General features: G+C 44.0%; 1 protein-coding gene across 7 annotated transcripts in view; it reads left to right on the top strand.

Moving 5' to 3' along the window:
- Positions 1-12523, top strand: part of FLNB (filamin B) — an 88201-nt gene that overhangs the window by 54214 nt on the left and 21464 nt on the right. For 6 of the 7 annotated variants that reach the window (XM_085590535.1, XM_085590533.1, XM_085590534.1 and 3 more), the window contains 15 exons: positions 320-433; positions 945-1088; positions 1425-1548; positions 1792-1952; positions 2491-2581; positions 2801-2970; positions 5015-5132; positions 5837-6099; positions 6706-7303; positions 7525-7698; positions 8075-8237; positions 8626-8786; positions 9452-9619; positions 11058-11181; positions 11433-11589. In XM_085590535.1, coding sequence (XP_085446661.1) covers positions 320-433; positions 945-1088; positions 1425-1548; positions 1792-1952; positions 2491-2581; positions 2801-2970; positions 5015-5132; positions 5837-6099; positions 6706-7303; positions 7525-7698; positions 8075-8237; positions 8626-8786; positions 9452-9619; positions 11058-11181; positions 11433-11589 — 2730 coding nt within the window. Of the gene's footprint in view, positions 1-319; positions 434-944; positions 1089-1424; positions 1549-1791; positions 1953-2490; positions 2582-2800; positions 2971-5014; positions 5133-5836; positions 6100-6705; positions 7304-7524; positions 7699-8074; positions 8238-8625; positions 8787-9451; positions 9620-10171; positions 10262-11057; positions 11182-11432; positions 11590-12523 lie in introns of all 7 variants that reach the window. The other variant, XM_021532436.2, reaches the window with a different exon arrangement.

Here is a 12523-nt window from a genome sequence, read left to right as displayed (position 1 = left end):
GTGAGGCACAGGAGTTCACCCGTGGCACAGCATGTCTTGGATGTAACTACAGTAGAGATGTCTCTAAAGGATCCTGGTGGCAGACTCTTAAAGTGCCTCTGCTTAAAGCTCTGAATTTTCCAAGTTATTACCCAGCCAGATATTCCCCAGCTTTTTCGAATAATACTGTTGTGGTTTTGATTTAATATAATGAAAATTTGCTGAGGTAGCATTGCATGCTTCATGGGGCTTGTGGAGGGGGCAGGTCTTCATACATAAATCACTTTGGTTTGTTTCTCTTTCTGAACTGCAAACTAATATTCCTGAGGTGCTCTTTTAGGTGAAGGCTTATGGCCCGGGCTTGGAGAGGACTGGCTGTATAGTGAACAATCCTGCTGAGTTCACAGTTGAAACCAAGGATGCTGGGAAAGCACCTCTGAAGATGTATGCACAGGTAAAAACCCAAAGGCAGCTGTGTGAAACTGCAGCAAAAGGACTTTAATAGTGTTTAGAAAAATGCCTTAAGTATTTCTACTCACTTATATACCACTTAATTCTGGGCATGTGTAATTCAGTCAAAGCTCTGTGCTTTGATCTGTGTAATGTAGTCAGGCAACAACTGAAGACAAAGTGACTGCTCTGAAGTATATGAAGTACATGGCTTTGCTTCCTTACTTGGAAGCAAAGCAAGGTGTAATTTCCTTGAGTTGTCATTTGGAAGCACTGAAGTGTCTCTGAGCCTGTAAATTTTCTATGTGTTGTAGGATGGTGTATGAATGAGGAGGTGTTAGATGAAGAAGACTTGCAGGAGTGTAAATTGTATGTTTTTTTCAGTATTTCTAAGCTGCAGTTCAGGAAAAAAAACAAAACAAACCTTGACACATTTTGGAACAGTCTTGAGCTGTTCAAACTGTGCAAACATTTTTGAAGTACCTGAACCTTCTGTTTGTATTACTGCTTTTTAGGATGGAGAAGGAAACCCTATTGATATCCAGATGAAGAGCAAGCCTGATGGTGTGTTTGCCTGCTCCTATGTGCCAGTTAAACCAATCAAACATACAATTTCTGTTGTCTGGGGTGGAGCAAATGTGCCCAATAGCCCATTTAGGGTAAGTACAGAGACAAATAGTACTTAGTTCTAGCCAAATAGGACACTGGTGCTCACAACTACTTGTTAGTACAACGAGGATGATAAAACCCTTCTGTGAACTCCAAGGAGGTGTGCCCTTCTGCTTAATTATTTTTAAATCTATCCACTTGCATGAATATTTCTGTTTTTACAACTTACATGGTGATCTTCTATCAGCCCAGCTGCAGCCTGGGTAATTTGGGGCTGTTCATTTGCATCTGTTATCCTGTGGCTCCTCTCCAAGCAATGCTCTGACTTGTCTGTGGTCTCAAGTGTGACCAAGATGTGTGGTTCTGACCCCTGTAAATTTGTGTAGGTCCTTATAGGTCAAGGGAGTCATCCTCAGAAAGTCAAAGTGTTTGGACCTGGCGTGGAGAGAACTGGCCTGAAGGCAAGTGAGCCGACCCACTTCACTGTGGACTGCACGGATGCAGGAGAAGGTAAAAGCAGGCTGGGCTGTTCTGTGGTATCAGAATCATAGGTCATGCAAGGAGGGGATAATGTACTGTTCCATGCTGGTTTTCCTTATTAGTGGAAAAACCTTGGAGACAGAACATTGCAGTGAATTGTGATCTGATCTGTTACATTAGTTAACATGGTGACTCGGCTAGAAATGGGAATGGTCTGGCTGTTTGGCTGGCAATATCTGTGCTGTCCAGCAGCAAAACCTCCACTTTTCCTAGGTGATGTCAGTGTGGGAATCAAGTGTGATGCTCGTGTGGTCAGCAGTGAGGAAGAGGACATAGATTTTGACATCATCCACAATGCTAATGATACATTCACAGTGAAGTACTCACCACCTGCTGCCGGGCGCTACACTATTAAAGTGCTTTTTGCAGGAGAGGTTTGTAATCTTCCTTTTGCAGCCTGATGTTTTGAGAATCTGTTTATCTGCTCTTTGATCACCATGCATTAGCCAGTTCACAGCTGGCTCTTTCCACATCAGCTTACATGCACTTTGTTTGCTCACTGTTCCTATAACAATGTAAAAAATGGGAACTTCTTTGGTAATACTTGCATGTATGCAAGTGAGAGGAGTTGGGGACGCTGAAGTTTGTGTAATGTGTTGGACTGGCATAATGGATGTGGTCTCCATGGTGGAGGCATGGGGCAAGGCTGCCTTCTATAGGTAAAATACCTAAGTGACTTTTCAAGAAAAATAGGGGAAAAAGGTTTTCCTTAAAAATAAAAAACAGAGAGACAAACTTCCAGCTGCCAACTTTGCCCTATACTTTGAATTACACTAATCAGTAAGGTAATTTTAAGTGAGGTGACATTTTACTCAAGATGCTGGAATTAGAGCAGAATTATCTTAAAACTATTATCTGTTTAATTTTGGCTAGTGTAGATTGATATGGTTATTTTTGGTGTTTCTGTTGCAGGAAATTCCTGCCAGCCCATTCAGAGTTAAGGTGGACCCCTCACACGATGCCAGCAAAGTGAAAGCTGAAGGACCTGGGCTGAACAAAACTGGTGAGAGCTGGGTTCATGTAGTGTGACCAGTACTGGATCATGAGGAGCTGTAGCACAATGGTCACAGCCTGGATGCAGCAGCAGGGTGGGGTGTCAGGCAGGTGCAAACAATGTCTTTCCCTTGGTATTTTGCTTGGCTGGGCTTTATTGGTACTAAACGCTTCTTGAGAGTTTCTCCATGTGAGCTGTGTGTAAATTGGAATTAACATTTTTCTTCAGGTGTGGAAAATGGCAAACCAACACACTTCACTGTGTTCACCAAGGGAGCTGGAAAAGCACCACTGGATGTGCAGTTCAGCAGCTCAGTGCCAGGAGAGGCAGTGATGGATCTGGATATCATTGACAACTATGACTATTCCCACACTATTAGGTACACGCCCATACAGCAGGTAGGTCTGACTCCTGTAGTGGTACAAGAGTGAGCAACTCGTGTTGCTGTAGTGCAATGACCTCCTTCCCTAGTACCTGTACATAGAGGAAAAAGCAGAAAAAACTTGCCAGGGTATCTTGTTCCCCATGATCCCTATGCCTGCAGAACAGTGGGAGTTGGAAAGCAGTAATGCAGTTTTTCTGGTGTAGTTTATTGATAGCTTGCCACTTATCTTTTCTATGGCAAGGAAAGATATTGACACAGTAGCACACAGCTCACATCTTCATTCCATACCTTATCAGTTGAGGAAGAGAAGTGGCAAACCTTCCCAGACTCCACAATGGAGCTGACTGCTGCCCCAGCTGCTGCAGTCCTGCAGAGCTGAGGTTGTGGTGTGCTGCCTGTCATCAGGCTGCTGCTGTCAAAGGAGCTGGAGTGCAAACCAGAGCAGGGACAAAAAGAAGGGTTTGGATGACGGTGCACTAGTTTCCTGTAGGCAAGTGATGAAGTTGGTGCCTTTGCAGCAGCACCATTAAAAAGCTGAAAGTGGAAGCTCCTAATAACTAGAAATATTTTTCCTTACACTGTACTTGTATGTTTGTAAAGGGCCACTAAACACCAGAATGCACAAATCTTATATTTCTGAGGATGTAGGTGCCCTGGTGCCAAGACGAAAGTATTTTGCTACTCTTGTTCTCCTGAACAGCCACATGTACTACTCAGTCATCTGCCCCAGCTTCCTTGAGTGGAGCTATGTAAAAGTGAACTGATAAGGAAGACTGCAGTATTATTTAACTGATAATGCTGGTTCAGAATTCTTGGAAGCACCATAGAGCTAGCGTTTGTTTTTCGATAAAGCAGTTGCATGATCTCAGGATGTGGCTGGCGTGCCTGTTTGGAGAGGCTTTGGCTTGTTTAGTCAGTCTTGGTATGCAGAAGGGAGCACTCCTCTGTACTCCATGCATTCATGAGCAGTACCAGATTTCTGTGCTTCACTTGAAAATCCCTGGTGAAACCAGGATGCCCAAACCAGGTTTTCCCCTTGGCTCTTCCATCTGGAGAAGTACCATGGGTCATGGAAGCACTGTGGGCTTACAGGAGATGCTTGTGGATAGCAGTGGCAGGAGAGCAGTAGTTAAGAGATGAAAATAGACTGCCTAGTAATTAGAGTAGCCTTGTTGTCCCTCCATGCTGTGAGCATATAGATCTTTCCTGGACCCTGTCCTTCTCAGGTTCCTAAGCAGTAGCTTATGAATGAGACTGTGGACTCCTTAGAGGAGTGGAAGGATGGAGTAGGTAGTTAAATTCCTGAGGGGCAGCGTCAGTTGTGGAGCAGCCTTGGTTTAATGCTGTTTATTTGGTCTTATCTATCTCGTGGTGTTGCTACAGCTACCCGTGTGTGTGTTTTCTAAAAACAACCAAAAATAATCATGGAAGCTATTCACTAGCTTGCATGAAACATCCATGATTATTTCACTTGGGAGCAGATCTGGCCAAGAGTGAAAACTAAGCAAACAGTGAATATAGCTAAAATATGGACTGTGGTAGGAGAGAATAAAAGGGACACACATCATGGGCTGGAGCTTGCCGTGGCTGTGCAGCATTCCAGCCAAAATACACAAGAGCATTAATCTTTCTGACTTGTAGAGCTTAAACCCCTGGTATTTCAGATGCTGTAATAATATGGCCTCTTTGCAGTCTTAGCTTTGGCCTCTCCATGTGGTGGAAGGGGATACCTGGTCTGGAGCAATGGGACATTCATTCAGCTGTTGGGTCTGAGCGCCGGGGGGTGGGAGCCAGCCTGAGCTGAAGGCTTTGCCAGGCAACTTGAATATAGTTTAATTAAGTGTTGGAAACAACTGTCTTTTTTGCTCTTCCTGTATTAAATAAAAACCATTTAGTACTTTGAAGGGCTGCACTGCTGTGAGCTTTAATGTCCATAAGCCAGTAAGTTTGTCTGTGGCCAGATAAAATAGATTAGTTGATGTGGTTATGTACTGCTTGGGTGTTGGTGTGTCTATGTGAAGTGAGGAACTGAGCTAACATGTAAATTCTCCAACTAGGGTCCAATGAAGGTTTTGGTAACTTACGGTGGTGATCCTATCCCTAAAAGCCCTTTCACAGTGGGCGTTGCTGCTCCTCTAGACCTAAGCAAAGTTATAGTCAATGGACTCGAAAACAGTAAGTACCTGTGGGTTGGAAGCCTCTGAAGGGTCTCTGGAGTCTGGGTGATAGCCAGCATGTTCTGCTGGAACAGAAGCAGGCAAAATAATCTCCTTTTTAACTTGCTACAGCTGGGGAACAACCAGCTCCAACTTTATAACTTGACCACACTTATTTAGGTGGTCCTCTTGAAGGCCTTATTTAAATTTAGATTTATTTTTCTTTTTGCTAAGATTACATAGTAATGTGGAGAAAACATGTGTTTGGAGTTTGGTCATTTGTGATGAATAGAAGCTGGATGCTTCACCGGGCTGAAAACTCACCGATGAAATCTGTTTCCCTAAGGGCTAGATGGCTGTTCGAATGTATCAAACTCTTACAATGCACAGTGTCATTCATATAGTCTTTTTGTTTTCCAAAAGTGGGAGAACTTCAGACTGTGAAATACTGTTGCTTTCCTGAAATTAGCTTCTGATACTATCTCAGACCACACCTTACAGGATTGTTTTCCTCTGTAGCTTTGTAATGTGATTAACCAAAGCATTTGGTTTAGGTTGGGGTTTTTTGTTGTTTGGCTTGGGAGGGTTTTTTGCCTGCAGAGGAATGCAGACTGGGTAGGGCTCTGCCAGTGCCTGCTCCCTCAATGATATGTGCATGGGAGATTCTTTGGACTGCTGTCTGATGTTAAGTAAGTAATGTAATATGGGTTTTGTCTTTTTCAGGAGTGGAAGTAGGGAAGGATCAGGAATTTGTAATTGATACCAAAGGAGCTGGTGGGCAAGGTAAACTGGAGGTTAATATTTCCAGTCCTATGAGAAAAGCTGTGCCATGTCTGGTGGAACCAGTCCTGGGTAAGGAGTGCAGCACTGCAAAATATATCCCACGGGAAGAAGGACTGTATGTGGTGGATGTGAGTTATGATGGCAACCCAATCCCAGGGAGCCCCTACACTGTGGAGGCCACATTACCTCCAGACCCTTCCAAGGTAAGTGAACAGTATAGGGCTGTCACAGCAACTGATATTTGAAAACTGAATTGTGGGCTACTGCATGAGACTTGGCTTGGTCTTGGCCAAAACATACCCAGGAACATCCTTACTCAAGAGTGCTCGGTGATTCCTTTTGCAGCCTCCATGACTTGTAGAATTGATTCCTGTAACACCGTATTTGAAAAAAAAAAATCAGAAATATGACAAATATCCTGTTTAGTGTGGCAAATTTAAGTATTGCTCCTAATTTAAGTCTCTCTGGTAAGCATCTCTGATGTATTAAGATGCTGTTTTTCTAAGGAAGTATATTTCAAGAAAAACATGTGTACAACCATCAAATATTTTAACATTTCCACCTTTTATTTCCCATGGCTGTATAGAAACAGCTATGGTGAGATTATAAATATCATTGCCTAGAAATCTCTTTAGAGGAGAAGTACCAGCTTTACAGTAAAAATTGGCTGAGTGGCAAAGGAGACAGTGCCTTCTGTGTATTTTTAAGAGCCTGTTAATCAAGTCCCACATACAAGCAAGTGTAACTAGGAAGTCTTCTGGCAATAACATGGAAAAGGCTATTTAGCTCAACTGCATATTCTCTTTTAGGTAAAAGCTCATGGTCCAGGACTTCGAGGAGGTCTTGTTGGAAAACCAGCCCAGTTTACAATAGATACCAAAGGGGCAGGAACTGGAGGTTTGGGTTTGACAGTGGAAGGCCCGTGCGAAGCTAAAATTGAATGTTCGGACAACGGCGATGGAACCTGCTCTGTCTCCTACCTGCCTACGAAGCCCGGAGAGTATTTTGTAAACATCCTCTTTGAAGAAGTTCACATTCCTGGCTCACCCTTTAAGGCAGATATAGAAATGCCATTTGATGTGTCTAAAGTCATTGCCACAGGCCCAGGTCTGGAGCGTGGTAAAGTAGGTGAGGCAGGGCTGCTGAATGTCGACTGCACAGAAGCGGGTCCTGGGGACCTGCGGGTGGACATGGTGTCAGATACTGGTTCCAAAGCTGAGGTTCAGATCGATGATAACAAAGATGGGACCTATGTTGTTACCTACGTTCCCCTCTCAGCTGGCATGTACACAATCAAGATGAGATATGGAGGAGAGCAAGTGCCTAAATTCCCAGCCCGGGTCAAAGTGGAGCCAGCTGTGGACACAAGCAGAGTTAAAGTGTTTGGGCCAGGAGTTGAAGGAAAAGGTGAGACTCATTGTTGTTATTGACTTTGTAGAGCTTGCAGTCCTTTCCGTGTATTCTGAGGGTTGAAAGTTGTAAAAGCTGTGCGTGTTTCCATGGTGATCCTTGAGCAGACAGGAGTCTCATGTTCCCAAACAAGCTGTTTATCATGCTGCTTCACCAAATGTTTTGTTGTTGGAATATATTGCACTTCTTGAAGTGACTCTTCAAAACATTTCCTGTAGATGTCTTCCGAGAAGCTACAACTGAGTTCACTGTGGATGCTCGACCTCTAACAAAGGCTGGTGGTGACCACATCAGGACACAGATCACAAGCCCATCTGGCTCCCCCACAGACTGTCTCATCCAAGACAACGCGGATGGAACATATTTAGTGGAGTACACGCCATTTGAAAAGGGTAACCTCGGGGCTTGTTTTCTTTTACTTGAAAGGGGAAAACCAAGAGCAAGCAGCTCTTCTGCCACTTTCATTTGGCAAACCCCTGAGGTCTGCCAGTAACTTGTTGGCATCTTTGCAAGAGGTCTGCCAGTAGAGGAGCTAATTCTGCAGGAAGTAGTTCTATTTTAATTTGAAGAACTGGCTTTTCTGGTAACTTGCCTTTAGAAGAACAGTTTGTAGATGGAATCTCAGTTACAAAACACTGGTGAAGTCGTGTGAAATGCAAGAGGAAACTTATCCATCTACTGACATTTAAGTCTGTAGCATCCTGTAGATTTATGTTAAGTCATGAGCATTTTTAGGGAATTCAGGAGATGTTTGCCTCTTTTTAACAGGTCCGCACTCAGTCAGCGTGACATATGATGGTGTGCCTGTGCCAAACAGTCCCTTCAGAGTGAATGTTGCAGAGGGCTGCCACCCATCACGTGTGAAGGCACAAGGACCTGGACTTACAGAAGCTTTCACAAATCAGCCCAATGCCTTTTCAGTTGTCACCAGGTGATGGGGCCTGTTTGATCTTGAAGGAATATCTGAGGAGGGGGAGGAGCGTAGTGGTGTGTGCAATGCAGGATGCTAAACTCAATACAAATATTTGTAAAAAAGCCAAGCTGTGTCCAGCTGATGACTGTGTGTGTTACCTCATCATCCATTCTGCTCTGCAAACATTTGACATTGGGGATTGATAGTTACTGAGAAGAAAATTCTAGGAAAATTTGAGTGAGGCAATGCTGACACAGCTTTGCATGGCAGCGCATGCTGAAGGCTGAACATTGGAAGTCAGGATACCACATTTCCAAAAAGGATGAAAATGCAGCCAGAGCATGTGAAGGCTACAAAGCTGCTTTAGAAGCAGGTGATTCTAACAATGTGTGTTTCTATCTTGCAGAGGAGCAGGAATTGGTGGCCTTGGAATAACTGTTGAAGGACCTTCAGAATCTAAAATTAGCTGTAAAGATAACAAGGATGGGAGCTGCAGTGCCGAGTATATTCCTTATGTTCCAGGAGATTACGATGTTAACATCACGTATGGGGGAGAGCATATTCCTGGTAAGAGCTCTTGCTCAGTGGCTTTCAGAAGAGGGATGAAGTCAAACTATGGACTCAGAGTTCTCAGTTGGCAGCATCTCCCTTTTGCTGTGGGATTTTGATGTGATTTTTGCTTTTCCTCAGAATTCAGGCAGAAAATGCAGTGGCATTTGCTCAGATGGGTACAGATGAGTGGAATGGGAAAAGGGACACTAACCCATGACAAATAACTGGTATTATGTACAAGTGGTGTGTTAGGTCATGAAAATAGTCCTTTGGTATGTGGATGCGTTAAAGATCCTGTTCTGCAGTAAGAGGGGATGTTTCCTTTTTTCATTCTCTGTTGACATAGTGAACACAGTAAGATACAAGGAAATGTATTGCCTCCATGATGCTTCATTTGCACTTCTGGTTTCTTTCATGTTTGTTTTTTTTTCCTGAGGTGTGAGAAGTAGATAGGTCACAGATGGTTGACAGCAATTCTGTGAAACTGTAGAAGCACCATCATTACACTTCTGGGTTTTGCAGAGGCAGAGGGATAGTGTGGAGGCTGTGGGGGTTGTAATTCCTGCCTGCAGCAGAGGGATTGTAATAAAAAAGTCTAAGGAAAGGTAGAGAAAAACGACCTTTTGTTCTCTGTAACTGTTAACCTTGTGGTGTTTAACACTTACCATGTCAACTTCCAGGCAGTCCTTTCAAGGTTCCTGTGAAGGATGTTGTGGATCCCAGCAAGGTGAAGATAGCAGGACCAGGTCTGGGTACGGCTGTTCGAGCCAAAATCCCCCAGTCCTTCACTGTGGACACCAGCAAGGCAGGAATAGCACCTCTTGAAGTGGTGGTGACAGGACCCAGAGGTAAGAACCAAAGTGTTCCATTGGGCAGGTAACGTGGTCCTGGCCCAGCTTGCAAAGGTGGCAATGTCACTTGAATGAGCATTTCCCTCTGCCCCTTGGCAGCTGACCCACGTCATACTGTGACAGGAGAGCTGTGTCATAGGTACTGCTGCTTTGGACAGTGTGATGGCTTTAGCCTAATCTTCAGGGCTGGGAGAAGTGATGGGAGTAACCATCACTGATGAGCGATTGTGTGTTAAGTTTTAGAGATCAAAAAGTAAATCCAAAGTCTAACATGTGAACAGTGACTTGGGAAACCTGGGGCAGTGGGTTGCAGGAGTCTCTGAATCATGGTGAAACTGCTCAGTGGTCCCCAGAGAACAGCAAGGCCCTTCAAGTGATAGCATTGATGGTGTTTGCATTAACCTACTGTGTCTCAGTGGCACAGTATCTTGTCAGTAAGCACCTGTTGGCTGCAAGTCTCATCTTGCTGGGAGGTGAGGGCTGCCCCCCCACTGGAGTGTCAGGTCTTGCTGTGCAGGTGCCCTGCAGGTAACACTTCTTTAATTCTAGCGGATGAGACGGATTCCCAGGGATGGCGCTCCCCATTGAAAGCAATTTCGGATTTCTTTAAAGGTGGTCCAAAGGGTGACTCTGAGACAGGTTTGAACTCTCATTAACTGCTGGCAGTTTTGGTTCTTGGAAATCCGGTTGGCAACAGCAAGAATCATCTGCAGGAGGGAGTGGGAACCAATGGTGTTGCTTTTAGGCTGTGCATGGCAGCTATATACATTTCTTTTGTGCTTGCTTTACTACTAATCCTTTCTGTGTTTTAAAGCCAACTTGTAATTGTAGACTGCTTTGTGTGTTGATCTGAACTGATATGTCACATAATCTGTTGTAGATTTAGCTTAATGCAAATTGAAATAATTGATCCTGCTTTCTTAGGTCTTTGGCAGCTTGCAGGGGTGTTCTTGCCTAGGCAGCAAGCCTGCCTTTCTAAACACCTGATTGTGAAAGACTCAGCTGGTGAATGCTACATAGCAACTGGCTTTAGAGCTCAGTTCTGTGCTCAGTTCAGTAATAAGTAATCTTGTTAATGACAGTTCAGACAATTATAAGCATTACTTATTTTCTGTCTTGAAAGATCTTCAATGCACCTTTAGCAATTGCTCTTGACCTAGACTGTACCAAAAGACAGATCTTTCTTCATCTTTCTTTTTCTCTCATGCTAGCTTTTGTTTACAGCAAGAAGATGGGAGCCCAGAGAGCAGTGGATAAAAAAATCTATCTCAAGTCAATGGCTTTGAATATAAAATAAGGGAAACTGATCATTGATCCATGCCTGTTGCTTTCATTAAAAAAAATGTTATAAATGAGCAGTCCATCTTGTAGCTTTGTGCAGCAAATGACTGTATTTTAATAGCATAGCTGAGAAAAAAATGTGTTGCTTTTTTAGGAGTTGTGGGACCTGTTAATGTGGTAGACAATGGAGATGGCACCCACACAGTGGTGTACACCCCTATGCAGGAGGGACCCTACATGATCACTGTCAAATATGCTGATGAAGAGATTCCTCGAAGGTAAGGTGAAAAGAGAAAATTTTGAGAACTAAAAATTTAACAATCTAGTGGTGTTCTCCCAGCACCATTTAAGGACTGTCTGTGGTCCTTTCTATTTAACCAGTGCAGTTCTTTGCACGACTTCAGGGTTCAGTGGTGTTTTGATCCTACTGCACCTGCAGCAGACAGTGTAAGAGCGCTGTACAGCATGTACTGCAGCAGCTATCAGCCATTAACTCGGGAGGAGGGAAAATAATGAATTGCTCCTTAAGTCCCTTCAAGGTGAAAGTGCTTCCTACGTACGATGCCAGTAAAGTGACAGCGAGTGGTCCAGGGCTCAGTTCCTATGGCATTCTAGCCAGCCTGCCTGTGGAGTTTGCTGTGGATGCTAAGGATGCTGGGCAGGGACTTCTGGCTGTACAGATCACGGTAAGTAACAAAACCAAGCAAGACAGGATACGTGTTTTCTAGGAGGCACGAGTCTCTCCTTTCAGAAGTGTCCACAGCTTTATTCTAACATACCCAATGTCCTGGAGACTGGGCTGCTGACTGGACACTAAGGTCTGGTACAGGAAAGTCTTGCACTCTGCATTTGAGAGTGCCTTTGTGAAACTTCTGTCTTAAAGTCATCAGATGTGCTCTGTTTGGCTCTTGCCTAACCTTACACTCTGCAAATGCCCAGAATGAGATAAGTAATTTCTTGTAAGATTATGAAAATACTGGCATTTGAAATGGAGACAATCCTAGCAGTGTTCAGCAAGGTCATGAGATAATGACCACTCTGAGCATCGTGTTATGATAAATTACCACACGTCTCCCTCAAGGTTGCCAGAAGTCATAAGCTGTTTAAGGAGATACTGCAGGAATGTTTTGATTTATCTTTGTTACTACTCTTTCTGACGTTTCTGGTGCCTGGACTCTGTGGCCCCAGCAAAAAGGTGTCTGGTTAGTGGACCATAAAGCACATAGCTGAGCTCTGGCATGCCTAGGTCATGGCATGCCTGGTTGTACTTTCCCTTCTGCATTCTTGCTCCTGTCCTGTCTCAATGCCTGCTCAGATGCACCAAAGCAGTTGCCATTAATTCTGGTGTGCAAGTGTGCTCTTAAATGATCCAAAATGCTTATCAGGGCTCCCAGCCTGGCTGGGGCTTTGAAGATCAAGTTCCATAAGTCCTGTATGGTAGAAGTGCATTAGGTGATCCTTCTGGCAGCATGTTTGCTCCTTATTCTGAGCTGTTGAACATCAAAAGTTTCACAAGCCTTCCTGAAAGAAGTAAGCTCTTTCGTGCTGTACCTAATATCTCAAGTCCTTTGCAGCTTATACTGTACCCCAGGCAGCATTAAGTCATAAAATACAAAATTG

The sequence above is a fragment of the Lonchura striata genome, chromosome 12 (assembly GCF_050655825.1).
Source record: "Lonchura striata isolate lonStrDom1 chromosome 12, ASM5065582v1, whole genome shotgun sequence".
Taxonomy (NCBI): Eukaryota; Metazoa; Chordata; class Aves; order Passeriformes; family Estrildidae; genus Lonchura; species Lonchura striata.
The sequence above is the reverse complement of the archived record's forward strand: the minus strand, read 5'-3'. Positions and strand labels throughout refer to the sequence as shown.